This window comes from Triplophysa dalaica, chromosome 18 (assembly GCF_015846415.1).
Source record: "Triplophysa dalaica isolate WHDGS20190420 chromosome 18, ASM1584641v1, whole genome shotgun sequence".
In the NCBI taxonomy this organism is placed as follows: domain Eukaryota; kingdom Metazoa; phylum Chordata; class Actinopteri; order Cypriniformes; family Nemacheilidae; genus Triplophysa; species Triplophysa dalaica.
In genome coordinates this window covers 7359208-7385177 of record NC_079559.1, presented here as the reverse complement: position 1 = coordinate 7385177, position 25970 = coordinate 7359208, and the positions used below count along the sequence as shown (strand labels likewise).

The 25970-nt window shown below is 37.7% G+C and overlaps 4 protein-coding genes across 7 annotated transcripts; 3 read left to right on the top strand and 1 right to left on the bottom strand.

Annotated features, from left to right (window-relative positions):
- Nucleotides 1–4060: 4060 nt before the first annotated feature.
- On the top strand, nucleotides 4061–9091 carry haus5 (HAUS augmin-like complex, subunit 5). Its single transcript, XM_056729554.1, has 19 exons — nucleotides 4061–4250; nucleotides 4355–4417; nucleotides 4539–4571; nucleotides 4758–4782; nucleotides 4866–4998; nucleotides 5188–5347; nucleotides 5505–5580; nucleotides 5691–5776; nucleotides 5861–5915; nucleotides 5993–6120; nucleotides 6191–6272; nucleotides 6360–6493; nucleotides 6602–6764; nucleotides 6872–6952; nucleotides 7093–7238; nucleotides 7384–7480; nucleotides 8016–8154; nucleotides 8589–8721; nucleotides 8865–9091. Exons 1-19 carry the CDS (start codon nucleotides 4159–4161, stop codon nucleotides 8965–8967), a joined length of 1929 nt encoding a protein of 642 aa, XP_056585532.1. The 5' UTR covers nucleotides 4061–4158; the 3' UTR covers nucleotides 8968–9091.
- Nucleotides 9092–10497: 1406 nt separating this feature from the next.
- fzr1a (fizzy/cell division cycle 20 related 1a) lies at nucleotides 10498–15094 on the bottom strand. Its single transcript, XM_056773192.1, has 14 exons — nucleotides 14899–15094; nucleotides 14092–14204; nucleotides 13793–13924; nucleotides 13598–13661; nucleotides 13094–13224; nucleotides 12931–13010; nucleotides 12669–12852; nucleotides 12494–12559; nucleotides 12310–12412; nucleotides 11979–12163; nucleotides 11552–11785; nucleotides 11336–11440; nucleotides 11164–11256; nucleotides 10498–11081 (listed from the first exon to the last, which is right to left on the bottom strand). The coding sequence occupies exons 2-14, from the start codon at nucleotides 14158–14160 to the stop codon at nucleotides 11040–11042; spliced, it is 1488 nt and encodes a 495-aa protein (XP_056629170.1). The 5' UTR covers nucleotides 14161–14204; nucleotides 14899–15094; the 3' UTR covers nucleotides 10498–11039.
- A 343-nt stretch (nucleotides 15095–15437) lies between these two features.
- On the top strand, nucleotides 15438–19589 carry LOC130439747 (deoxyhypusine hydroxylase). 4 transcript variants are annotated; one of them, XM_056772261.1, is made up of 6 exons: nucleotides 15466–15778; nucleotides 15941–17575; nucleotides 17965–18286; nucleotides 18363–18439; nucleotides 18675–18921; nucleotides 19058–19589. In XM_056772261.1, exons 3-6 carry the CDS (start codon nucleotides 18013–18015, stop codon nucleotides 19372–19374), a joined length of 915 nt encoding a protein of 304 aa, XP_056628239.1. In that variant the 5' UTR covers nucleotides 15466–15778; nucleotides 15941–17575; nucleotides 17965–18012; the 3' UTR covers nucleotides 19375–19589. The 4 variants fall into 4 exon arrangements, 3 of the variants coding, with proteins under 3 accessions (XP_056628238.1, XP_056628239.1, XP_056628240.1); XM_056772262.1 differs by lacking the exons at nucleotides 15466–15778; nucleotides 15941–17575 and adding an exon at nucleotides 17602–17776; XR_008909472.1 differs by lacking the exons at nucleotides 17965–18286; nucleotides 18363–18439; nucleotides 18675–18921; nucleotides 19058–19589 and having other exon boundaries at nucleotides 15438–15778; nucleotides 15941–17266; nucleotides 17472–17567.
- A 3995-nt stretch (nucleotides 19590–23584) lies between these two features.
- On the top strand, nucleotides 23585–25970 carry smim24 (small integral membrane protein 24). Its single transcript, XM_056729685.1, has 3 exons — nucleotides 23585–23739; nucleotides 24344–24479; nucleotides 24944–25970. Exons 1-3 carry the CDS (start codon nucleotides 23673–23675, stop codon nucleotides 25038–25040), a joined length of 300 nt encoding a protein of 99 aa, XP_056585663.1. The 5' UTR covers nucleotides 23585–23672; the 3' UTR covers nucleotides 25041–25970.

The following is a 25970-nucleotide window of genomic DNA, read 5'->3' as shown; positions in this document are numbered from 1 at the left end:
ATATATGATGATATTTGTTAAACGACCAGTGTGGGGCACCCATCGGCAGGGTCTGATTTTAGGTCTGATATGCATCGTTGGGGGCCTCCGGTTGTAGGGTCTGTTGAAGAACCTAAACTGCCACCAGTCAGACTTCCAGATGATGGTTAACTGTTATGGGCATATCGAGCAGCACTGCTGTCCGTCCACCGGATAGTCGATTCCTATGTTCCTATGTATATGATGAGAAACAGTGTTGCTATAGGTAAACATTTAAAATCTGCCATTCAAGGATTGCAAATTCCTGATAAAAAACTGCGAAATGCTGCGTTTCAAATACAATTATTACATGCGGTTTATTGCCGACTGCATATGAATCTGTGGTGGCATCTAGTGGCTGTGTGTGTGGAGCTCTTAAGCCTCCAGTCATGAGCCTACAGTCAGGTTGACTTTTCGCTGTGTAGCTATTATTAAACCTCATTTATTTAAAATAAACTTTAAATACCAAAATAAATTATAAAATGTTTGTATTCTGAGGGATAAACACAATCTGTGCACTATTATTGGTTACATTTTTGTTTTAAAATAATGAGAGATAGGATTTGTAACAAAATATGCATGTTTCTCAGAGAGGTATCATGGAATGTAAAATGCAACAACATAAAATGTTTAACACAAATATAGTGGTTATATTGTGAATATAGATTTTATTTAACATGTACAATTTTATGAAATTGGTTTTAAAAATACATTTTAGCAAAGTTCAAAACTAGGGAAGGAAGGAGGCGGGAACCGGCGAACATCTAAACAAACTTTAATCAAAATAAACAAACAATAAATAAATAACACGGAAGTAAATGTAAAAAAACTGATTCCCACTATCACTCACGCCACCCATCCCGCCTCGTTGCCTCACGGCTCTTTTCCCACATGTTTCATGTGTCACACTTTATTAGTGTCTGTGGTGTTATGCCGATAATTTGCAGATTTCAATATTTTAATCAAATGGCAAAAGAGGAGAAGAAAGACCTGCATGTGGTTTTTCTAGATCTTGGCAATGCTTGAGCTGCTGTGGACAGCCTTTGAATTTTTCCACATCCCAGGGCAGGTAACAAAGCTGATTAAGGCATATTTTCGGGTCTCTAATCCTGTACTACCACACAGGATAGTACCACCGCATGGCAACAGCTGGAGGTTGGCATAATTGCAGGTTGCACAATTTCACTACAGGCTTTCACAATGGCAATGGAAATAATAATCCGGGCATGGCGTTGGGTGGTTGGACGAGAGTGTCTGAAAAGCGGGTTAAGCCTACCTCCAATCAGGGCTTACATGGATGACATGACAAACATCACAACAACCAAATCAGGTACACAGCGGCTGCTGAATAAGCTCAAGGAGAACATTAGTTGGGCACAAATGGAGGTCAAACCCAGAAAATCCTGCAGCATTTCTATTATCAAGGGCCGGTTTACCAATGACCGGTTCTGTATAAAGGGTGAGCCCATACCAACGGTCAAAGAAAAGCTAATCAACAGCCTTGGACGGTTGGACACCGCAGACCTTAAAGACGCCTAACAGGTGGAACAACTCAGGCAAGATATAGCCATTGGACTCAAAAAAATAATGATACAGCTTTTCTGGGAGGATTGCCCATTAAAAGGAATATCATCCCTGTTACGAAACAGGGATTCATAAAAAAAAATTGCGAAGCAAGTTGGAGTTCTAGTGGAGAGTATCAAGCACAGAAATACTACCTCATACGTTCAACTCGTTTTTTGACAAGTTGACCATGTTAAGCATTAGAAGTCTGCTTGTTAAACATTGTAAATAAGTCAGAATTCATGAAACACCGTTGCATGCCCTCTTTAACAGAAGTCACAGAACCCTAAGCTCAGCTTTATTTTATCTTAAAAATGAATGGACCAAAACAGCTCCCTCATACAAAAGTCTCAAACAAGATGACTGATATCATATTAATTTAAGGTAAAGATGCAACGATATGTAAATTTTGGCCGATAATGATATCCGATAATTCTTGAACATTGTACGCCAATTCCCTGTCTATTGGCCAATATGCAGTACCTAAATATTATATCATTTTCTGAGACTGAAAATTCATTTGTCCCCTTAAAATCATATACTAAGTCTACTTGTCTACTAATTAAAGATTCTTTAACTTTTAAACATTTCTGGTATAATGTTAATGTATAATGTTATGCATGGACAATAATATAAAAATAAATATATTAGAGCAGTGACATACAAAAGCAACAACTCCTAACCATAAAACAAAACAGACAATGCATAAAAGAGCAAAAGTTCATCCTTAATCAAATGCCCAGTCAAAATCGTATGCATAGATAAGAAAATACATATGTACATTCCTCATTTGCCCCTACAATTGTGCCTCAGGCACACGCCATGATACTGTGATGGAATGTTTTAGTCAAGTTATTAGCATGATTTACAGCTTTGGCCTGAAAAAAAGACCATCAAAGTAAACAGTGTGTGTTAATCAAGTTTGCTGATAAAACGCACCAGAAATAGCTCATTCTAAGGTAAGAAAAATACAACGCTTCATTGTGTAAGGTCTTTATACACATCTGAACACATAGTTATGTACTGTACTGTATATTATATTTCTGTCAATAGATCCTCCAAAAAACTACACACTGGTCCTTTAAAATTAACAAAGGATAATAAATAAAAAAAAATCTTTATGTTAGTGCATGTTTTGTTTTTGTCAAGTGTATTTTGTGCATGTGTGTTGTTAAGTGTCAATTAAAATGGAACCCTTCTCAACATGATGTTAAAATTAAGCATATTTTTTTTTCCTGACCTAATTTTACTCTAACATGCATCTCCTACGAAACCATTTGGAAGCCATTTGGAATGGACACACCCATTTAAAGTGTACGAAACCTATTAAAAAGTGCAACAGCACTAACAGGTCGACCATCACAGGACAGGAGGACAGTTCTGCTCGAGTCAGTGAGACTAAAAGTACGAGCAGGTTTACTCTCCTCACACTTACGATCCTCCAACATAAAGCCTATAAACAGGGATGAATTAACCGAAAGCTGCACTGTAGTAAAATAACAGATAAACAGCAGATTTTAGAATCAGTAGGCCTGAGAAGCACTATGCTTGCTTACATGATCAATGGTTTATTTGAATTGAATTTTTTACATTTGTTCAATTCCTTAAATGCTTTTACACCGAATTATCTTAATATACTTCTCTGCTCTTCTATGTAATTTGGTAAACCAGACATTTTGCCCCTAAACCCTGTTAAATGTTAGCTAAGAGACGATGTACCTGATGTTTTTATATTAAATGTATACTAGCCTTCTCAAACTATTTTCATGAATGAGTTTAGCCATTTGGGAAGTAAAACAGACTTTAATGTGTCTTGTTTTATGTAAGGAAAAATATAAATAATTATAATAGGCTAGTAAGAATTGAACATATTAAATATTCAATATGAAGAATTAAAATATGAATTAAGAAAGTTAACTAATGTTGACCAAGGGGGGGGGGGGTTAATTTGCCAATTAGCTAAAGAGAAATGATTTGATTTTTTTTCTTAAAATCCTAGTCCGAGTCTTTTTGTTTTACCCCACCAGCAGATTATTTGCTTGTTTTAAACACAAGTCCCTTTCCTTGTCAAGTAAGCCTAAATCTATCAAAGGTGTCAGTTCGTGGTTTTAGAAAGAACCCTGTTCATGAACACTACATACATGAATACCTTTTAAACTATTCATGGCTGGGTAATCAGTTTTACCGAAGTATTTTTTCTCACAAATATCAATTTTATTAACCAAACAGTACAACTGGAACTGGAAGCTGACCTTTAAACAATTTATTTTTTACCAAAAAATTAATAATAATAATTTTGCTATATTAAAACCAAGGTAAATTAAACATTACAATTTTGCCACAGTTTTTCGAATGGTAAACAAAGCATTAAAATCATGATTTCTACACTTGATAAATGATGAATTTCGTTAAACGACCAGTATGGGGCAGCATCCGCAGAATCAGTCGGAGTGTCAACGGAGGCGAAGAAGTTCTCCCGCGTATTTTGAAAGTATCGTTTTTCTGTGATGGTTTTGTTCTGCATGTGATATTTGGAGACTGTAGTTATCGTGTATTAAAATAAAAGAGTCTGAAAAGATGGGGAGTCTCAGTCGAGAGCTGAAACGTTGGGCTGTTGAGGAGCTTGAGCTGCCAGCAGTGAGACTACCGGATGATGGTTATTTAAAGACGTAAGTTAAGTTTGTTATGAATGGTCTCAGCATAGTATTTTAAATTAACTTTAAATGATTTACATTTTTATGTTAATATGGTCATATGCTTTGTTGTTGTTAAGGTTGTGTGTCGGTCCCGGTGCTTCTATTTGGAAGTATATCACGCAGCATGTTTACAAAGAGAGGTGACGTCCCAGCATATTTTAAAAGCTTAAATGATTTCTTGACCATAATATTTCATTTCATTCACTGGCTCTCAGTTATATAAGCGTATTTTTTTGTGCTTTTTATAATGATGTTGTACAGGAATGTTCGAATTATGAGGGGGAATCTTCAATGGTATCCTTTCATCTGCCTGTTTTAAATATAATAAAATCCGTGACATGATATTTGAAATCCATGACGCATAAAAGTAAGTTATATAGAGGGCCTAGACGTATACATTTTAAAATATCACATAATAATTTACAAAAAGATTTTGAGATGTTGAAAATGTTTTTAGTCCTTGACAATCTCAACCCTAAGGTACAAGGTTTTGCAGGATAAAGAAGTAAGAAAGTTTATTTTCCAATTTGTGATGTGCTGCAATTAATGTAAAATAAAATAATGTATAACCTTCTTTGTTCTGCGTAGCTCGGCCAGTTGAAGAATCAAAATAAAGATGCAAGAAGGCTTGAGCTTCAGAGCGAGATTAATGGCCTTCAGACTGAACTGAATCAACTGGACACCAAGATCAGCAGAGTCGAGGATCAGCTTGCTACTGCGGGTTAAAATCCTTTCTCTTTCTTTCTTGAATCGCTTTATACCTAGCCCCTTTGAGGTCCAGTGAATTTTCAATTGTAGAATGATCTCAATAAATATCTCGTTTTACATTGCATGTGATCATAACCAAACAGTTCTTTGTGTCTGTTCCTTCCTAATATTGCTGTTGTGTTGTTCTTTTATGTCTAAGCAGATCAAGATACGAACAAAAACTGGGAGAAATTAATGGACAGCAGACACAGACGCCTCCTGATGGATTCCTTTAGGCAGCGTTGCGCTGAGGAGAGACATTTGCTCTCAGAGGACACGCACATTATAGGCACACAACGGCAGGCCCTAGAGGACCTATCCAAGTGAGCAAAAGCTCATGGAGTTTCCATTAGACATTTGCATAAGACATTTTTACAATTGCTAAGGTTTTCTTAGGTTACTCAAATATTGAATATGGAAAAGTGTTAATTGTGGTGATATTTTACATTTTACCGTTAAATGCTTGTATGGCTTTTCCAGAAAAGCAGAGATGAACCTTGTCTTTGGACCATCTGGCAGTGGAAACAGTGAATCTGGCACAGATCCCATGGTTTTAGTAAGTACTTCTCTGTTTAGTTGGATTCCTGTTGTACTCTTTTCAAAAGCATCCTTTCGGCCTACGAATCAAAAGTCTGAAAAGTTGATTTAATTTTTTACTTATTTCAGAGAGATATCCGAGACCTCTGTGATGACAGAGTTCTATTTTTCAGAACCTTGCTTGAAAGCGAACTTAAGGCAAATCAGTCTGCAGAGTAAGAACAAGTGATCTTGAATATCATCAATATACCGTGCAATGTATCAGATTTGACGTTATATGTTCCTGTCTTTTCATCCAGATTTACTGTTGACCAAAGGAGTGCTGTGATTCAGCACTGGATGAGTGCAGCGCAGGTGGGCGAAGACAAGTCTTGCAGGAGTATTTTTTGCCTGTTCTGACCGTGAAAATAACAATATGTTTCATTTTTTAGAACGTCCTGTGTTCTCATCCTCCAAACCAAGTGCTCTCGGCTCTTCAAACCCTGACCTCCAGGCAGCAGGTGGAGCTAGAAGAAAAGATTGTAAATTTGGATGTGGGCCGTGATGTGTCGGCTCTGGGGTAAATGTTTACATTGTCTACCAAAATCAAAAGCTTTTATTTTTTTACTTATTTAAGCTACTTTTTGTAGGATTCGATATGAGAGCGATCAACTAATAGATGTGTCAGCTGAGCAGAAGGAAGAGTTAGCATCTGTTCAAAGTCTGTTACAGGTGATAACAAGGGATTTCAATTCTGTTTTCCTTGTATAATGCTGTAAATAAAGCATTTTCTCTTCACGCTGCTTACTTTGGGTTCAGTCTGCCTGGAAGGAGGTTGAACGGAGTTATGTTGAGTTGGCTCAGACTCGCTGCAGACGTGGGCAGCTGGAGGCTGAACTCACAGCTTTAATGAGTAAGCCCGCACTGGCACTGGATACAGACCCACAGGCCAGGTGAAACATTGTCCATCTAAGTGTCTCATATGACGGCATGCTATATAAGCTTTTAGGCTGTGTATGATTTGTTATGTCCAGGACTTAAAGCCTTGTGTCTATGTGTAGGAGTGTGTTTGAGTTGGAGCTGGAGGCAGTGAAGCAGGTGGCGGTTAGAGACAACATCAGAGAGCAGTTTACACAGCTGCAACTACAGGCCAGACAGGGACAGGAAGCCATCAGGACCCTGCAGACACAGTGGCAAAGTGTCATGGACTTTAGACAGCTGTTGGTGGGTTGTCTTTGCTTATTTATTGGTCACTGAAGTCCCTTTCCATATTGTTAACAAATATCAGAATGTTGGTTTCGAGCCAAGTGACATTTCTTTTGGGTCTGTAGGACTGGAGACAAGAACAGATTCGGAGCTTGATCAAGGGGAACTCCTCTTTGAAGACTGAATTAACTCGTGTCCAAGCTGAGGTGCATATCTACTTTTTTTCGAGCACTGGCAACATTCACATGTATGCATTTGGCAGATGTTTTACTGGACATTTAAATACATTCATAATGCCCGTTGCATCAAAATGCTTTAAGTTTTGATAAAGCTTGATGGTTTCTAGGTTAACCAGTTTGTCCAGGAAAAGCTTGGTCCTCAGTTTGAGAACGTGATTAAAGCTGCCAGTGGACAGCGCAACTCTGTGTCACAGGGGGCCAAACACCTCAGCTGTGTTTCACTGGCTGCATTGGACTGTAGGGTCATGAACGGGTCAGCAAATATATCTATTCATTTTTCTCCACTTTACATTTAACAATTTCATAACTTAAGAGCTGGTGTTAAAAACATCCAAATTTGTGTAACATGGTAGCTGTATGATTGGATGACCTGAAACTGTGAATTCTGTAATTTGCAGTGGCCAGAAGGTTCCAGCAACTCAGCTTTCCATCCACCGGATACAATCTCCTGCTTTACACAAACTCCGTGAAGGGCTCTCATTTCCCATGTATATGGTGAGATACGCAGTGTTTTAACAAGCATTAAGTAAACTTTCAAAGTCGTAATACGTAAATTTGAACCCGATTCTATGAACTTGCTTAAACTTTTTTTTTTATTATTTTCAACCAATGGATTGCAGTTGTAAGTAAATCTATTGTTTTGACCACTTCAATACTGCATTTTTGATCAAACAGATATTTCAGAACCAAAGGTGAAGGTTCCTAGACTACTAATTAAGAGTTTGCTTCCAAAATGAAAAATCATGTTGTTATTTTATTTACAGGTTTTAAGTTTATTTATTGTTTAGGTATTATGGCTTAAATCAAAACAAATCAACTAATTGGAATGCACAATAAAAACATGATTTTTTATCTAATTTTGGAACCAAACCCTTCAAATGTTTATGCCATGACTTCCAATTTAAAGGGATTGTACAACCACTTAAAGTGTCATATGCTTCAATCGTGTAGTCTTCAGAAATCTCTTGTTGCTGTTAGATGGACTACTCATGTGCTTTGTCATGTGCAATTTTTGGTTTCTGTATGCTAGGCTCCCGAAGAGCTGTGGTCTCAGGCTACGAATCTGAGACTGGAGATCCGAATTCTGCGAAGACTTCTTCATCTTCTCTCTGAGTCAACAGCAGAGCTGCAGACGCTGAATGCACAGTTAGCATCACCTGATCAGCAGAGTATGTCATTACACTGAAATTTCTGGTATTGTTGAAAGTAAATATATGAGCCTGATAAAAAAATGCTAATTTAAACGAAACATCGTTTGATGGATTTACAGGGTTGCATCTGCGCTCTTTAATTACTACTGCATATGAATTTGTGTACCCGTTATCCCTGGAAAATTGCTGAACTTCTGCACCACAAAATATGGTATCAACAGTTAAAATTTTCAACGGGTATCGCTCATTATGTCCTTCTCTGTCGCTGGTCGATCAAGCAGAAAAGCCACACCTCAGACTTGGTTTCTGTCTTGAGATCAAACCGATAAAAATCTAGCTAAAAATGGCTTTTGAATAAGTCAACAAGTTCATGTTACAGAAAGTTTTTTAAAATTCTGATTGATTGAAAAGACCAAATTTCTCCCAGTGAAACAATTTTGGATTTCTTTCAGCCTTGCTGGAGTGTGTGAAGATGACGGATAAAGAGATTCTGGAGACATTGCTGCCTCGGGCCCGTGAGCTAACAATGAGATGCTCTAAAGGCCTGGTTTATGGAGAACAAGTTAAGACTGCCATCGCACACTGGTAAGGGCTCTGACATTTGCAACATCTCGGATGAATCATGGTATAAAATTGGTTCACAATAAAACCTATAAGAACAAGTAATACTACCTTGTCAGTTTGATTCAGATTAAAGTTTTAACACAATATTTACTGTGTAAATGCAGGTGGGAGCAGCCCGGACAGTTTGCCCTGCCAGAGATGCAGAGAGAAGGTCTGACTTTCCAGCAGTGGTTACAGAGATGGAAACTAGCATCAAAAGATTCCTGACATGCACTTAAAATCACTGTTAATATAGAGTGATTTCATCTGCATACGGTTTACACTTCACGCTTATGTTCATATTTCTATTCCCTTTATGACAATAAATAAACTGATCCTTTACTTGCATTCAGTTTGTGTCCGATCTTGAATTCTTTTAAGGAATATTGGAAGGTTGAATAGAAAATGTCAACAAATAATCTGACATGCTCTAGAATTAAACGTTTGAATGTCTTCTGTGGTAGTCATGCAAACCTCTTTACTGCATGTAAAAGTGTGTGATAAGTGCCCTGAGATGCTCCACATTTTGGAAATCAGTGGCGTCGAAGACAAAGGGGCACACAGCATGGCCCTCATAAAGCAGTATACTTAAGATTATCAGGATCAGATTTCCTTGTCTGCAAAATTCACCTGATCTGGATCTTTTTGACTACAGTTCTTGAGAATGATAAATTAGAGAAGCATTTGTACCGGTTTGACAATTTTTGCTTGCCAAGGACAACAATGGTGTAACTTACCAAAACATGCAAACATCTTACCCGAAAGTAGTCACAGCGCGTCACTTTTTCCACATTCCACTGAAAAACATCCCCACAGAATGATACTGCCACCACCATGCTTCACTGTAGGGATGGTATTGGCCGGGTGAGGAGCAGTGCCTCGTTTCCTCCAGACTGGGAGTTCAATCTCTGTTTCATCTGACCCGAGAATTTGTTTCTCATGGTCAGAGTCCTTCAAGTGCCTTTTGCAAAACTCCAGGCGGGCTGTCATGTGCCTTTTACTGAGGAGTGGCTTCCATTTGGCCACTCTGCCATACACACCTGATTGGTGGAGTGCTGCAGAGATGGTTGTTCTTCTGGAAGGTTCTCCTCTCTCCACAGAGACATGCTGGAGCTCCTTCAGAGTGACACCTCCCTGACTAAAGCCCTTCTCCCTCGATCGCTCAGTTTGGCCGGCTCTAGGAAGAGTCCTGGTGGTTCCAAACTTCTTCCACTTACAGATGATGGAGGCCACTGTGCTCATTGGGTCCTTCAACGCTGCAGACATTTTTCTGTACCCTTCCCTAGATCTGTGCCTCGATCCTGTCGGCGATCTACAGACAATTCCTTGAACTTCCAGGCTTGGTTTGTGCTCTGACATTTACATTTACAGCTCTAACATGCACTGTTAACTGTGATACCGTATATAGACAGGCGTGTGCCCTTCCAAATCATGTCCAATCAACTGAATTTACCACAGGTGGACTCCAATCCAGCTGTAGAAACATCTCAAGGATGATCAGTGGAAACAGGATGCATCCAAGGTCATTTTGAATGTCATGGCAAAGGCTGTAAATACTTATGTACAAGTGCTTTTTTCAGTTTTTGTTTTTAAACATTTGTAAAGATTTCATTATGGGGTATTGTTTGTAGAATTTTGAGGAAAGTAATGAATTTAATCCATTTTTGAATAAGGCTGTAACATTACAAAATGCGGAAAAAGTATAGCGCTGTGAATTCTTTCCGGATGCACTGTATTTTTTTTATATCTGCCACAAAAAATAACCCTCTGACCAATGCACCCATTTAAACATTAAAACACTTCATCCACTCATTTAAATCTGGTGAAGAAAATTCATTCCTTTTGACAAATAAACAAGACAGTTTTTTCAGGGTGTTTTATAATACGTTATAATCATCTTAAACAACTCAAGTTAAAAACTGAATTTTTTCATAAACATTTTTTTCACCCTTACAATCAAAAGAGCAACCCATTAGGATTCTCACAAACTATTCCAGAGGCAGTTGTTTCACAAATGGCAATTTTTCTTTAGACCCTGATTCAATGGCATTATGATCTGGCTTAAGGCTTGGATGACATACACGTTCATAATAGACACTTCTTTGTAACCAAAAACAACCAACACATAAAATAATGAACTGAACTGTACACATAAAAGTAAACATAACGTCTGAACTTAAAATGAAATGACAAATGTCCCATGTTTTGTGTACAAGATATCAGAAGATAATTTAGTGATATGCTGTCTACGGTGTGTGAAATCGACGACATGGATATACATCCCTTTTTCAGCAGCCAAATTATCGTATTCTGGTAAACAGGTTTAAAACTGACACAGATTCCTGGAAGACAAAACAAACAATAAATAAGCACACATTGGAGAAATAAATGCAATACAATGCAAAATAAAAAAACAGAACTTGCCTTTGTTGATCGTGTTTTACTAAATACATTCCAAAAGCGCAGAGTTTCATCACCTGCTCCTGTAACTATTGCTTCCCCATCTGGAGACATTGCCTTAAAAAAATAAAATCACAGAATTAGTCACTTGTAGTGTAACTATTCAAAACCATTAGCCGAAGAAAGAGACACTTACCAGATAGAGCACTCTGTAAGAATGGCCAGTTAATTTGGCTACTTGAGTGAGTGAGGGGTATTTCCACACGAGAATCTGATTCTGAGAGTAACCATGTGTGCTTACCTGGAAAAGACAAAGCATAAAATTAAACCATAAAAATACAATTAACAGACATAGAATTAATAGGGTGCCGTTTTCAACCTTTTCTTTATTAAATGATCAGAATGCACATACCAGCTCATTGGTGTGTTTGGACCAGGCCAGGTTGCAGACCTGTGAACCTGTGTCAATGCACTGTAGTGGCTGCGCTGTAAGTGTGTTCCAGAAGCGGATGCAGCGATCCGCCGTTCCCCCTCCGGAGGCGAGCAACCCGTGCTGGTGAGGAGACCAAGCGATGGCTTTCACTGCAGCAAGATGCTCGGTGTACTGTTGCATAGGCAACACGCTGGAGTGGTTCCACACTAACAGCTGCAAAGATCATAGAAATCCTTTTAGAGCAATGCACATCTTCTAAATCCAATTTTCACCCAAGACAAAATACGAAATGTTGAAAAATGACAGGCTTTGAAATGTAAGTTTGATCCCTCAATTCTAATTGAATGGTGAATAGAACACAGTCTGATAAATTCCCCAAAAAGTGTTCCGTCACACAAGCAGATACCTTATTGTCATTTCCACCGGAGGCCAGCAGCTGGTGGTCGGTGCTCCACTTGAGTCCGCACACCTCCTGCCTGTGGCCCTGCAGCCTGCGCTCTGACTGCAGAGGTGGTGTCCTGATGTCTCTCTGCAGGATCATGCGATCCCGACTGCCCGATGACAGCTGATCTGCATTCCAGGCCAATGCACCTTTGAGCACATGTTTACAGTTTAATTTGCGCAACCTCTTTGACGAACATAAAAAAAGATCACTAAGTGGTATATTGAAGACAGGAACAGCAAAGAAAATAATTGAAGTAAACGTCACCTAGAGGTATAACAAAAATGTTTCTTACCCACTCTTGCTGTGTGCCCCTCCAAAGCAAACAGTTTTTTGCCAGCTGTAGCATCCCAAATTTGTACAAAGCCTTTATGTGTACCAACAGCAACCAGATTACCCTATAACAGAACAAGAAGCGCTGTTTGGCATCCAGACTTAGGATAAAATACCTTCTGGAAGAGGTAAATGGTTTAACTTACTCTCTCCGACCAACCGACAGACGTGACGGAGTCTCCTTCTACTGACAGATCACACAGTCGTGTTACCTGCAAACAAACCAAAGAGATACAATCTTATTAAACTTCACATACTGAGTTTCTTCAGGGGGAAAAAATGAGAACATTACAGGTGTCAAATGTTTGAGAAAATGCATACTTGACTGGTGCAGGCACTCCAAAGGTAAACACAAGTTCCCAGTCCAACACTTAGCACATTTAGGGAGGACCAGTCCACTAAGTTGAGGTAGAAGTCATCCTGAAGCTCAGGTGCATCAAGCACCTTAAATGGAATCTTGGAAATTTTGCGTGTGGGTTTTCTTGGCGACCGCAGCAACTTTTGACTATAAACAAACAAAGCATGACATTTAAACAAAGTGTGCCACCCTCAACCATCATTTTTTTAAGTAATAATAAATTACCTTTTGCTGCTAACAGGTGACAAGGAGTATGGGGAAACACTGTTGTCATCGGGCGTGGATCTCTTAGCACTAAGAGAATACTGGGCATAGACACAGAAATTCAGAGTAAGAATTTAACACAGATTAGTACTATGTATCATATGACCACATCACAAAGACATACACTAAATAGGCTCCTCCTCTCTGGTGTGGAGGGCTGTAGTCTTCTATCTTCTGTCTGAGGATCCAGGACCTTCTCAATCCCAGCTCCTAGCAACTCATTCTTTAGCAGGGCAGAATACGCCAAACCATCCGCTGTAATTCAATAGAAAGGAAACGGATGTTGCAGTAGACTTGGAGTGCATTTAAAATTCATTTTTATTACAGAAATTCTATCAGTATGTCTGTTCACCTTTTGTTTGTTTAAAGAAAACAAACTGAAATGTTAACAAAAGAAAACAATATTTGAAGAGACATACAAGTCTGAACTACATGGAAGTACACAGTTGTCTTGAATATAAACAGGCAGTACAGATTGGAAATTGAACTTACATAAGCAAATACATAGGTTGCAACAACAACAAAAAATGAAACCACCAGGTAACATATTATCTCCATTTATATCTAGTCTAATGGAGACAGTGAAATGGTTAATAGAAACCACTTCAGTTGCTCTCTACACACATACCTTTACCAGTGTCTGATGTTGCATCTTTGGTTTTTTTATTCTGGCTTGGGGATTTTTCATTTTCCTATTATAATGATAAAAAGAAATATGCAAACTTTACTCTCAAAACAAAATAGCAAGAGATGTTATCAAGATGTCAAGCAAAAGATATCAAGTTATAAAGCTAATTTTCTTTTTTTTTTATATGTGACCCACATTTATTCTGTGGAAGTTGATGCTCCAGTTTGCCCCGGCTCGAGAGGGTATAAACCGGTCGCCATGCTTGCTGGGTGATGACAGGGGTGATTCCGGAGTTGGTGTCAGATGACTGATCACATCTCTTACTTTCTGTTTGTGACAGTAGAAATAAATAAACAAGGTTGGAAAGAGGAAAATTATTAGTAAGAAGAGATATATTTAGAAAGATGTATTTAGAAACAGATCAAATGTGATAAGAAACTAACCTACAATGCAGCACATCGAATTAAAAAAAAATGAATCAACGTTTAAATTACCATGGGGCTGGTGTTGTCATTCTGGACGTTGATCTGCCGCAGTAACCGGCGCTCATAGTCCTGATCCATAGATGTGATTTGGATGCCTGTTTGCGTGGAAATCCAGTGGCTGACTACATTTAAGAACAAAATACAAACAAAGAGTGTTTTTTACATGAAAAGTAATAACATTCCTTACGATATGGACCAACTAGAGCTATAGACCTACATTTAAGTTACACCTATTTGTTGTCTGGTTAACGAGGCAGAAAGCTGGTCAGAAACTCGTCAGCAGATGCCATCTGCTCCCACAAACAGGTGTTAAACAACAGCTGCTTAAATCGACAACCTCAAACAACGAACCATGGGAACATAGACACACAAATGTGCCGGGTTGCGAATTCTAGTACATGGGCATTCAATAAGAGACTAAGAGGATAAGCTAACGATGACAGCGAATCTAACATATCTTTCACTCTTGTTCAAATAAAACGTTTTAGGCAGAGGACAATCAACATTAAGTAATTCTACCCCGAATAATAGTAAACTCTGAACTCTGAATGAGTGTCTAAATTCCGTTATCAACATTACTACCGAGATTAGCGTTAAATGCCGCTTTTCGTTACCAGTCTTTATGTGGTCCATCAAACACGTAATACCCGCACTATTAAGCAGAGTAATAAATACAGATATACTACAAAATAATACACTTAATATGAATGTCCAACAGTTACTCAAATGCACTGATTATAATTATCTTGGTTATCCACAAAGGATCACCGAGTGGCTAGTTAAGCTAATTTGAACCTCAGAAGTCATCGGACCTACCTTGACCACGATCTGTTTGGTGATTTTATTCTCTAACCGAGTCGACGTCAACCACAATACAGCATTCGAGTCGAAAACTTGATTAATAAGTAGAAAAAATGATTAGAAATTGTATGTAAAGTGTCCTGCTCCGTTACGGTTAGCAAGCCGAGGCTGTTATTATCGATGGCACCGCAAGGAATCATGGGACTTGTCTTAATCGGTGACGTCACGACATTTGAAACAAAACAAAACAAAAAAGCCACGTTGCTATGTTTTAAATGTAGTAACGAAAGCGCTAGTTTATTTTAACCTGCACGGAAAAAATCATCTATTCGTTTAAATGCCATTAAACACATTAAGTTATGAAGAATGTGCATTTCTGTAATTTATTACATTAATAGGATAATTATAGATTTCAACAGAAATATGGTAGTGAAAAGCAGCGGGGTAAATTAATAAAATGACACCGCAGACTACCCAAGGTAACAATGCTAAAAAATAATTTTTGTCATTAATATTCAAACAATCGTTAAACTTTTATTTTGACATTTTGACGACCGGTGGTTCACCGCCGGAAGAGCGGTGTTTCGGGCATGTGCACCGTTTATTTTCGCCCTATTGGAAACATTTGCGTTACTTCACCTTAATCTGATATTAAAAATGCTCATAAAATAGTAAACGCCACTCGGTATTATTTTCAACATTTCACACGAAAATGCCGCGTTCATACTTGAAAAGAGACGAGGCGAGAGATGCTGCTGAGATGAAACACTTGCTTGCCTCAAAAATAAGGCGGCGAAAGGAAGAGATCAAGAACTACTTATTAGAAAGACGAGCTGAAGTTGACAAACGAATCAGATATCGAAGACATCTTTTCCAGAATTATCTGAAGACAACGGTACATGTGTAACTTATATTGCAGTGCATTGGCAGTCATCGTCTGTACATACAGTTGAGCTAAAAGTTATAAGTAATATACAGTGCTTGTCTGAAATCCATATTAAACGTTTAAAGCTGTTTTACATCGACTCTCGTTCATTTATCTGCCCGTGTGCTTTAGTTGCCTTCACCAGATGATGAAGAAGAAGATCTGCAAGATCATGTTCCAATCCCTGCAGACCCAGACTGGTGGGAGCGAGTTGTCATGACAGAGTTTGGACCAGATGACTGGCTTGACAAGTTCCACATCACAAGAGACATTTTCTTTCTTTTAACAACCAAACTCAAACCCCAGCTTGAGCAAGTATGTACACAACAAAGCGGACAAATCATTACACTGGAGAGATGTGTTGCCATGGCCTTAATGCGGCTGTCCACCAGCACAGAGTATTGCTTTATAAGTGAACTCTTCGGTGTCTCTATTTCCACTGTTTGCCAATGCGTGAGAGAAGTGTGTGAAGCCATCATTTTGTTACTAAAACCGCATTACATGCAATTGCCAGCTGACCATGAGCTGGAAGATAATGCCAATCAGTTTGATGCCCTGTGGGGTTTTCCTCACTGCATTGGCATCATTGACACACTGTACATCCCTATTCAAATGCCCTCTAAAGACAACCAAGAATCCTGGGACCCGAGAGGTTGTTACTCTGTTGTTCTTCAGGGTGTGGTGAATGCACACGGCACTTTCTGGGATGTCTGTTCTGGATTTACAGGCAGCACTGATGACATGATTATATTGCAGAGCTCAGAGCTGTGGACCATGGCTGAACAAGGAGGCCTCTGCCCTCAGCCACCCAAAGAACTTATGGGTCAGCCGTTGGGATTTCTGCTACTTGGGGATGCAGGTTACTCACTGCAGACATGGCTACTGAAATCCTATCCTCCGTCTCCAAATCTAACACCACCACAACAGACATTCAACACTAAACTAAACCATTGCCTTAAAGTCATTGAACATGCTTTTCAGCACCTTAAAGCTCGTTGGCAATGTCTACATAACAGGAATGACAGTAACTTAGACTTAGTGTCTAAGATGGCCGTAGCTTGCTGTATTTTACACAATATCTGTAAGGTGCATGATGTCCCTTTCAAAGAGGAGTGGATTGAAGCATTACATCAGAACGAATGTCCACAGCCTGCAGATGTTTCCACACTCTATATAGATGATCCAAATGCAGAGGCAGTTCGTTCTTTGCTTTGTAGTTGTTTCGAGCAGCAAAAACAGAGCAATCAATTGGATCAGTGTCCATCAACCAGTTCTGTTCTGCCTCCAGCACCAAAGCCCCCTCTAGTGGAAAGTAACGGAACGACATAGCTTGTGTTTTATTTTGACAGTTAATAGTCTGCCAAAGCTGTCGTTTCATACTTTAAATATCAAGATGGGTTAGCTGGTCGACAATACTCACCTGAGTTTATCTGTTATCATCTTTAGAAGTTCAATAAGGTGTATTATTTATTACAATGCAATTAAAACAGTGCATATGTCAGAATCTTGCTTTATAAAATGTATTTTATATATTTATTTTATGTATTCAGTATTTTTGCTGAAATAAACTGATAGTAATACGTGTTTGAAAAGTGCGTAAATTACTATTGAATGGACTGCTGGTTAGTGTATGTACTTGCGCTAAACTCCTCCACTCCAGTAGGTGGCGCTTTACCAATGCGGACTTTCGAAAACTCACTGCTGGAATTCACGAGTGAAAGCTCTCGAGCGTGCGGCATGGATAGCACCCTATAAACATATTTAACAGTGAGTTCATTTTATCTTTCTTAAGTATACTTTGTCAGGTTTTACGCATAGTTAACGTCAAAACGTAACAGAATTACATTTCGAAACCCTTCGTATTACCGGCTACATAACACCGGCTACATAACGGACAGATGACGCGAAGCCTGTGTTGTAAAAGCTCAACAATAGTATCGCAAAAACATCACAGTTGTTATTTAAAAGGTTCGCAACATACCTTCTCTCCTTTCCATGTTACTTTATCAAAGTGTGCATAGTAAACGATTCAAAACCGCTGTCAAGGTAGACAGCCCACCACCAGGTTATGAAACGCAGCATAGTGTTTCGTTTGCAACGACGACGCAGTCATTCGTTCCTAAACACAAACCTGTTTTGCTTTATTTATCCTAAAGGTCCAAGGAATCCTGTTGTATAACGACCTAAATCATAAAACGTTCCTCATGGCAAGTGATAGAGACGCAGCGGCAGTGGGGAGCGTTCTTGTGAACTCGAAGCAGGACCTGACAACTCGTTTCAGAGCACTTTTTACTCTGCGAAATCTCGGTGGACCTGAAGCCATTAAATGGATCAGTGAGGCTTTCGCAGATGAATCTGCACTCCTAAAGCATGAGCTGGCCTACTGCCTGGGCCAAATGCAAGACGAGCGGGCCATTCCTATTCTAGAAACTGTGCTAAAAGACACCAGTCAAGAGCCAATGGTCAGACATGAAGCAGGTATGAGACAAAATCTTGATTATTTCTGTTATGGATGAAGTTGGGAGTATTGTCATTGTAATGTTTATCATTTTAGGGGAAGCTTTGGGAGCCATTGGAAATCCAAAAGTCCTGGATTTACTGAAGCACCATGCTGAGGATCCAGTTATTGAGGTATTTCTCTAATACCCTGTTTACAGGTTGTTTTTACATGTAAATCAGGCATTTCCTGTGACCACTTGTGAATGTTGTTTGGGTGACGAAAAAAATTTGAACCCTTTTAGCACTTACACTTTGTAAATACCAGGTGTGAATGTCGCCCATGAATCCATTTTGAGTTAAAACCTGAACATTGTGTTGCACAATACAATCTTGCCCTGTTTTTCTAAATATGTATATTCTCTTGAAGGTGGCAGAGACTTGTCAGCTGGCGGTCCGGAGGTTGGAGTGGTTGATCAATGGAGGCGATGAGTCGGCAGAGAAAGATTTGAACCCCTACTTCTCCGTTGACCCTGCACCACCAGCCCTTAAAAAAAGCGTCCCAGAATTGAGGTTGCAGCTTTTGGATGAAAGCTTGCCCCTGTTTGAGCGTTACAGAGCGATGTTTGCCCTGAGGAATCTTGGGACTGAGGAGGCTGTTCTCGCTCTAGGAGATGGTGAGAAAAAAAGCTTTAGTTTTCTTTAAAAGTTATACCCACTGTCCTCTTTAAAGGTTATGCCCTTTAAAATAAAACAAGTCGTATTAAGAGGTGACCAAAAAATTAAGATTTTGACGTAATGTTCCTCTTCTAGGTCTTCAGTGCAGCAGTGCCTTATTCCGCCATGAGATTGGTTATGTGTTGGGTCAGATCCAGCATGAAGCCAGCATCCCTCAGCTGCAGGCTGCTTTGGAAAAGGTGGAGGAGAATGCCATGGTCAGGCATGAGTGCGCTGAGGCACTGGGCTCTATTGGAAAGGAGCCGTGTTTACAGATCTTGCAGCGCTACAAGAAAGACCAGGAGCGGGTTGTAAAGGAGAGCTGTGAGGTGGCATTGGACATGCTGGAGTATGAGAACAGTTCACAATTTCAGTATGCAGACGGACTATTGAGACTGCAGCGCACTCAATGAAACCATTTATCCACAGTTGATAAAACATGTTTGTTACACAATTGGCTCATCTTTTAAATTTACGGCTGGGATAGCAATCCAATGGATGTTTTGGCCCCTTTTGAAATATTTAATACACGTCAGTCTGTATTCTGACATAAGTGTAAACATTCACTCCCTTGCAAATTCTGTAAAATTAAAACCTGTATATAATAAATAATTCCTTTGGCCACATATACTCGTATATTTGCTCTTTGAAAAAGTCATGCTATCAACTTGGTATGTTTCTTGATGAGTTTTTTTTTAGCAGTATAATTGAAGTGAATATTTGTGTTTTATTAATTACATTTCCATAATTACAAATCCACTCCTGGGATGATGTGATCAGGGCCGATAAGACAGTCTGAGCTGAGAACAGTACTCTATATAATGACTGACTAATCCTAACAGTGGCCTACCTCATCCAATAAGACTCCTCATTCTCCAAACAGGCACATGTAGAATTCAAATTCAAATGCTCTAATTTGTACTTTTAGTGATTATTCCGGATAAGAATATTACATAAAATTACTATAAACCATCAAAACTGCTCTGATTACTTTTGTATCTGTAAAATCAGATACAACCGAATTGCACACTTTCTACATGTCCTAAAAAGGTAAAAGTAATTGTTATTTGAATGCTGGTGAGCAGAAAGAGAGGTGGACACGGAACACTGTGGTCAGCAAAGACTGAGAATGTTTAAGTCTTTTAAGCTTAGTTACTAAAGCAAGAGGAGGAGCCTGGTCATGAAAACAGTGAAAGTAATATAAAGAGGAGAGATACTGTAACCACAGTCAGAGGAAATCTCGCAAACATGGTACACCCTTTAATGATTGGCATTATTACAATTAATACGTCCATGACCATTGCATACTGGATCTTTATTCTGACAGAAGCTTTTCATAAAAAGACTGAAGATGAAGACAACCCGGCATAACCAACATATCCTGTGTTTAGTTAAATATGGAAATGGTTAGGGTAGAGTGTTATTACACATGTGATTTATTAGTTTTTTTAATTTTTAAAACCTAAGAAATGTTTGCCTTTTAAATCATCCGAATTGATCCAGTTTCTCAGAATACAAATTTTCAGGGACTGCTTTACCTGCCAGGTAACATATTTAGAAATTATTGTTAGCCTTTTTGTGGTCCAAACATTAAGGTGTAGATATGTTTATGCAAAAATACAAACAAGAATCATTTCTCTTATACCTTTCTTTCTTTAAGAATCTGTATAACACAGGTATGAATGCACAGGTTGAGGGTTGAGTAATACAGATCAGATTCATTCATACAGAGGATCATAGCTGGAAATCTGGGTCACTTGCTCAGAAATACTCAAGATCTTACTCGATCAGTCAGAGCACAATATTTGATATTTGTATAATATCAGCCTCTAGTTTTGAAGAAAATACCTACTGAAACTAGAGATGCATCCTATATTGATCGGCATATTGACCCCCAACTCGACTTTAACCATTGTCTACTGGAATTTTCTTGTGTCTCAAAATCAAGGATGAGCCAGATCCAGTTCCTGTCTGAGTAAGTAATATTCACTGTTACTCTTTGGGTTTTTTTACCTTAATGATAATTGAATTTTTAATAGGTATTGTGTATGATTATCTGGTTTTTGGTTTCTACTGTAAAATTGACAGAACCATAATCTGGGCAATCTGTTTAATAATGTTTTACTACCTCATTGGATATTTGAAAGAATTTGCTAAATAATTTAATGTTTTTAGGATTAAATGAGAAAGAAAATTCCTAATTAACAGTTTATATTTAATATATATTTATGAAAAGTTTATATTTTCAAGTCAGAATTTTCTTTTAAATCTGTCTAAACTTTGTCCTGTTTGTTAGTCTTGATCTGGACCTTTGTTAGTTTTATTTATTTTTTGTTTAGATTTTTGCTTAGTTTCAAATAATCTAGATTCAGCGTTCAGATAACTCGTTTTTTTCTGTGTTATTTTTTCAATGTGCATTTTTGTTAGCTATTTTTTAAGTTAATATTACCTGATCAAAACAACCCAACTGCAGTTTGATTGATAGGATAGAATGCACAATACAGAACATGATTTTTATAAATGTTTAAAAACATATCTGTTTTTGCAAATTAACTCTTATAATACCAAAACAATACCACTTTGAATGCAGAGGAAGATCTCTGACAGGATTAGTTGGATTACAGCGTAGTAATTCTATCACCTTCATGAAAGACGACTGCAATTGCCCTCAATGGAATAACAGAGTCAGCGAAATGACGTCCAAAGGCTTAAACTTGGATTAAGAGTGTTTTAGACCACATTCTCCGACCTTAATAACAGAATAGACTGTTGTTATTAGCTCATAGATCTACAATTGGAGACAAATGTCACACACAGAGTTTCTTTTTCAGACTGATGTCTTGATCCTGAGCCTATAGTCATGATGAAGAGGAAGACCCATCCAAATGACTGAGAGGAGGAAGAGGGATGATGGAAAGAAAACAAGAATAAAGACTCAACAGATGTGACCCAGAAGAGGACCAGAAGGGAAATGTTCCATGATCAAAACCACTATTGTACTCTTTTCCACCAGTCATACAAAGCTTGAAATGTGATTAAAAGATGTAGGAAATATGTGTTAGGGAAATCTTAAAATTCTTGTCAAAGATATTGTAAAAATATAAACTATAGTTTGCTCAGTTTAGAATATTTGTTATTTGTTTAGCTAAACTTGCATGTATCTTTTTCTTTGTAATAAATAAATAAATAATGGAGTACAGGGTGTCATTGTAATTCTTGTCCATTAGCTCTTTGACTCAGCGTATAGTCCACTTTGTTAACCTAAAAGTTGCTGCCTTAAAATATTTGAATAAAACAGTTGAATTAAATATTTCAGAAACTGATTTAACGTAATTAACAAATGCAAATTAACAAACTTTGCAAGTGGTATGTAAACATGACTACTGAGATCCAACTGCAGTTTAACCTAATTCTATTAACCATATTGTCAAATGTGTTGTCAAAAGACAGCATAAACAGCTTCTAATAACAATCATTTATTAAATTGATTTAAAAATATATATAAATATTTTAAATAAATTAAAAATCAAAACACATTGATATTTATTTATTTTTTCAAACAGATTGTCATAAAATGAATGCCAACCACGCTTGTGAAGTTGGGGTGCCTAAACATTGGAAAAGATATATCTATGGATTTAGAGCAAAAGAAAGATAATTCTATCAAAGACGATGTTTATTTAAAGCACTACAAACCTGTAGAAAAAGATATCATCACTTCACCAAAGTATGTCATATACCGCTGCTGGCTGTAGGTGTGACCGGGATCATCATGTTCTCCATCATCAGACAACGCATCAAAGATCTCCTCCATGATGTGGCAGGTACCTAACCTGTTTGTTTATGAATGCATGTGGCTGTACCCCGTCACTGATGCATTACAGATCTTTTTAGCACATCTTCTTAAAAGTTTTTTTACTTTCATATAAGTGTCATGCTGGTAAAGAGAAGAGATTTTGTTCTTCTCTTTTAACACAATAGTTCATCCAACAGTGATAGTTCTCTCATTGGATATTCGCACATGTTATTTCAAAGGCCCATGAGAAAATGAAACAACATCTGATTTGTGAACAAATGTTTCATTTGAGTCAGAATAAAATACATAAGAAACACACATTAAAAACCGTTTGACCTTGATGATTTAGGTTCCTGTTTGGAGAGCAGCCGGTGGAAGAGCATGAGAGTCCCTGGGAAGGCACGCTGGATTCCAGAGACAATAATTGAGTTGGGGGAAATATGGAAGGTTCCAGCATCTTAAAGAAGGCACAGAACACCTGCCATATGGATTATATCAGATGGATTTAAATCTCACGCCGCAGCACCTTCTACTAAAAAAATGGGTATCTTAAAAAAGGAGGTAAACTTCAGCACACTCCTTATCAAATCTCAAAAAATCAATTGTGTTCCCCAAAAAGGAACATCATTTTTTTTCTGATTTTGTGTCATTAATATACTTCTATAAATAGAAAAACATTCAACATATTGACTCTTTAGGGTTCTTTAGATCTTGTGTCTGTAAGGAATTAGAACAATATGAGCAGCCATTAACTAAAACTTTTATCTTTACAACATAACAGCACACGAGAGATTGCATATTCTTCCAGTGATCTGTGATCTCTCTTATGGCATTTGCACTTTGGTCACTAAGAACCCAGCACATATTTACAGAGAACAAAGCAGACTGTGTCTACATAGCTATTTTAAATCCACAATGTTTCATCTAAAGAACATCCTTGCCTTGATATTAATGTCTGCCTCTATTTGTCAGGCTAAAACTGGTGAGTGAAATTAAATACATTTCTATGACTGACTTTTCTATTTGTTTTTTTTCAGTAGCTGTAAGATTCTGCTATGTAACACTGTATTCTATTGTTAATACTTCAACTATTTTCTGTGCAGGTTGATTTTTAATTAGTTTTATTTTGGGTTAAAACAATAATGTCAAACTATTTAACGAGATAATACATATAAAAATGTAAAACTGTAATAATTTATCCTATTTACAGTAGATTTACACCCTGTCCACGACGAAGACATTATAAATGCATTAGATTCCATTATAATTTTACATTTTGTCCACACTGGATGAAGCGACGCCATAAAACAGGTTGTCATGTTGCATTAGAACCCGTCGCGTTCGGTTTAGACTCTGTTTTATTTAATACACCAACAAGATGACAGGCAAAATGGACTTTCAGTCTTAGCGGCGGTTTACAATCTAACCGCATCTCGATGCCGATCGCGACGCTCCCTATTTTCGCCAAATGTGAATCACCCCTAAGTCACTAGTCACATTCATTGTTTAAGAAAAAAATGTAAACATGTTGTCTTTCTGTTTCACGAAAAGTTACTTGGTTCTTTATTTAATTGAATATTACTCAGGTGATCTACGGGCCTCAGAAACTACAACTAAAGTGACACTACAGCCTTGGTTGGTGGGACTGGCAGCTGTTGTAGGCTTCCTCTTGATTGTCTTTGTGGTACTTATTGTGAACAGACTATTTTTCACGAAAGACAAGTGAGTAAACGTACTGACCTCTAAAATGCAGTCTACGAACAAAAATATACAACCAGTCAGTTGATCCTAAACAAAAGTGATTTATAATTTAGTATATTCCGACAAGAAAATCATCAGTTGTAGTAATGCACAAGTTTTTTTTAAAGTGTAATGTTTCAGTTCAATGTATGAGATGTTAACTTAATATGCATGTGTATAAGGTTTAAAATGGCATTAATGTTGTTGTGACAGTCATTACTCATATTTAACCAAACAAATTTTTAATGATAAGATATTTATGGCTCTTAATTGTTGTCATTTCATTACTTTATCTTTTAAGAGTCAAGGGCATAAAAAGTAACCCCTCCCAACACATTCTTTTTTGAGTCGGTTTGAGTTTAGTATTAATAATTAAACTACCTTGCCGTTGTGAAAGGTTACTTTTTAAACAAAGCATTGAAGAAAAACATGTGTCTTTTTTGCAGAGATGAGATGATAGAAAAGGAGATAGAGGGCTTTGCCTTTGAAAACAAAGCAGCTGATCTGGAGGCAAATGAGGAGACCAAGCAGACCACTTTATAATGAGAAGATAAGAGGATGATAGAAAATTTCACTTTTAAACTTTACGGGACATGTTTGATTGAGCAATTCTTAAAGGAACAATAAACCCAACAATCTTCTTTTTGCCATACCTTCAAGTCACGTCCTTCCAGTCCAAACATGTATGTTTATTTGGTTCTGTGGAATACTTAATAAGAAATTTTGAAGCCTTTAAGAAAGCTGTGCTGTATTTTAAGATTCTTATATCTTTAAAGATTACTCTTTTCTTTTCCAGAGTAAAAATGAAAGCATACCCTTTCGGAATAACAAGAATGAGTAATATTTTTTTCTTTGCTTTTTTTAATATTTAAAAGTTAATTTAATATTTGTGAACTTGAGTAATTTATTTGCGTCCCTGTTGGTATTTACTTATGAACTAAAAGTAAACACTTATTGCAGATGTGTTTCATTTCTTTATACATTTTGAGTGTAGTTCTCTAAAATAACCACTAGATAGAGCATCATTCACCCATTTGGGTGCAACCAAAGCATAATAACCATTTTTGGCACTTTCTAATAGTATCCTTACTATGTTGTAACTGAAGTATACTTTAATTTCAAACACATTCATTTGGTTAGGAAGCATAGAAAATACAGTCTCATTGAGTTTCAGCCTGCACATAATGCTCTCATTAACTGGGGTTTGACTTGTGCGTCTTGGATCGGCCTGTATATGCTAAACGGACAGGGCTATGAGATCCATTACTCATTTTGAGTGACAGTTTGGACATGTTAAATGCTTCCAGTAAAATGACGTAACATTCAGTTGCAAAGAACTTTGGTTTTGGAACTATTTGTTGGTCCCATGGGAATGTGATGAAAATATCAAAAATAAAAAAAATCTGTCAGGTGTATGTTGCATTTAAGGACGTGAACCCAATTATCAATAAAATATGTAATTAAGTGGTTGAA

What these genes read in the sequence shown, in the direction of transcription:
- fzr1a (XM_056773192.1), bottom strand. Translation starts at nt 14,160, where the DNA reads ATGGATCAGGACTATGAGCGCCGGTTACTGCGGCAGATCAACGTCCAG. An exon ending in TCAACTTCCACAGAATAAAT is followed by an intron (nt 13,662 to 13,792) that starts GTGGGTCACATA and finishes TCATTATAATAG; the next exon opens with GAAAATGAAAAATCCCCAAG. An exon ending in TCACCTGTTAGCAGCAAAAG is followed by an intron (nt 12,853 to 12,930) that starts GTAATTTATTAT and finishes GTTTGTTTATAG; the next exon opens with TCAAAAGTTGCTGCGGTCGC.
- LOC130439747 (XM_056772260.1), top strand. Translation starts at nt 15,596, where the DNA reads ATGCCGCGTTCATACTTGAAAAGAGACGAGGCGAGAGATGCTGCTGAG. An exon ending in AGAATTATCTGAAGACAACG is followed by an intron (nt 15,779 to 15,940) that starts GTACATGTGTAA and finishes CGTGTGCTTTAG; the next exon opens with TTGCCTTCACCAGATGATGA.
- haus5 (XM_056729554.1), top strand. Translation starts at nt 4,159, where the DNA reads ATGGGGAGTCTCAGTCGAGAGCTGAAACGTTGGGCTGTTGAGGAGCTT. An exon ending in GCACAGATCCCATGGTTTTA is followed by an intron (nt 5,581 to 5,690) that starts GTAAGTACTTCT and finishes TACTTATTTCAG; the next exon opens with AGAGATATCCGAGACCTCTG. An exon ending in GATACAGACCCACAGGCCAG is followed by an intron (nt 6,494 to 6,601) that starts GTGAAACATTGT and finishes GTCTATGTGTAG; the next exon opens with GAGTGTGTTTGAGTTGGAGC.
- smim24 (XM_056729685.1), top strand. Translation starts at nt 23,673, where the DNA reads ATGTTTCATCTAAAGAACATCCTTGCCTTGATATTAATGTCTGCCTCT. An exon ending in TATTTGTCAGGCTAAAACTG is followed by an intron (nt 23,740 to 24,343) that starts GTGAGTGAAATT and finishes AATATTACTCAG; the next exon opens with GTGATCTACGGGCCTCAGAA. An exon ending in CTATTTTTCACGAAAGACAA is followed by an intron (nt 24,480 to 24,943) that starts GTGAGTAAACGT and finishes TCTTTTTTGCAG; the next exon opens with AGATGAGATGATAGAAAAGG.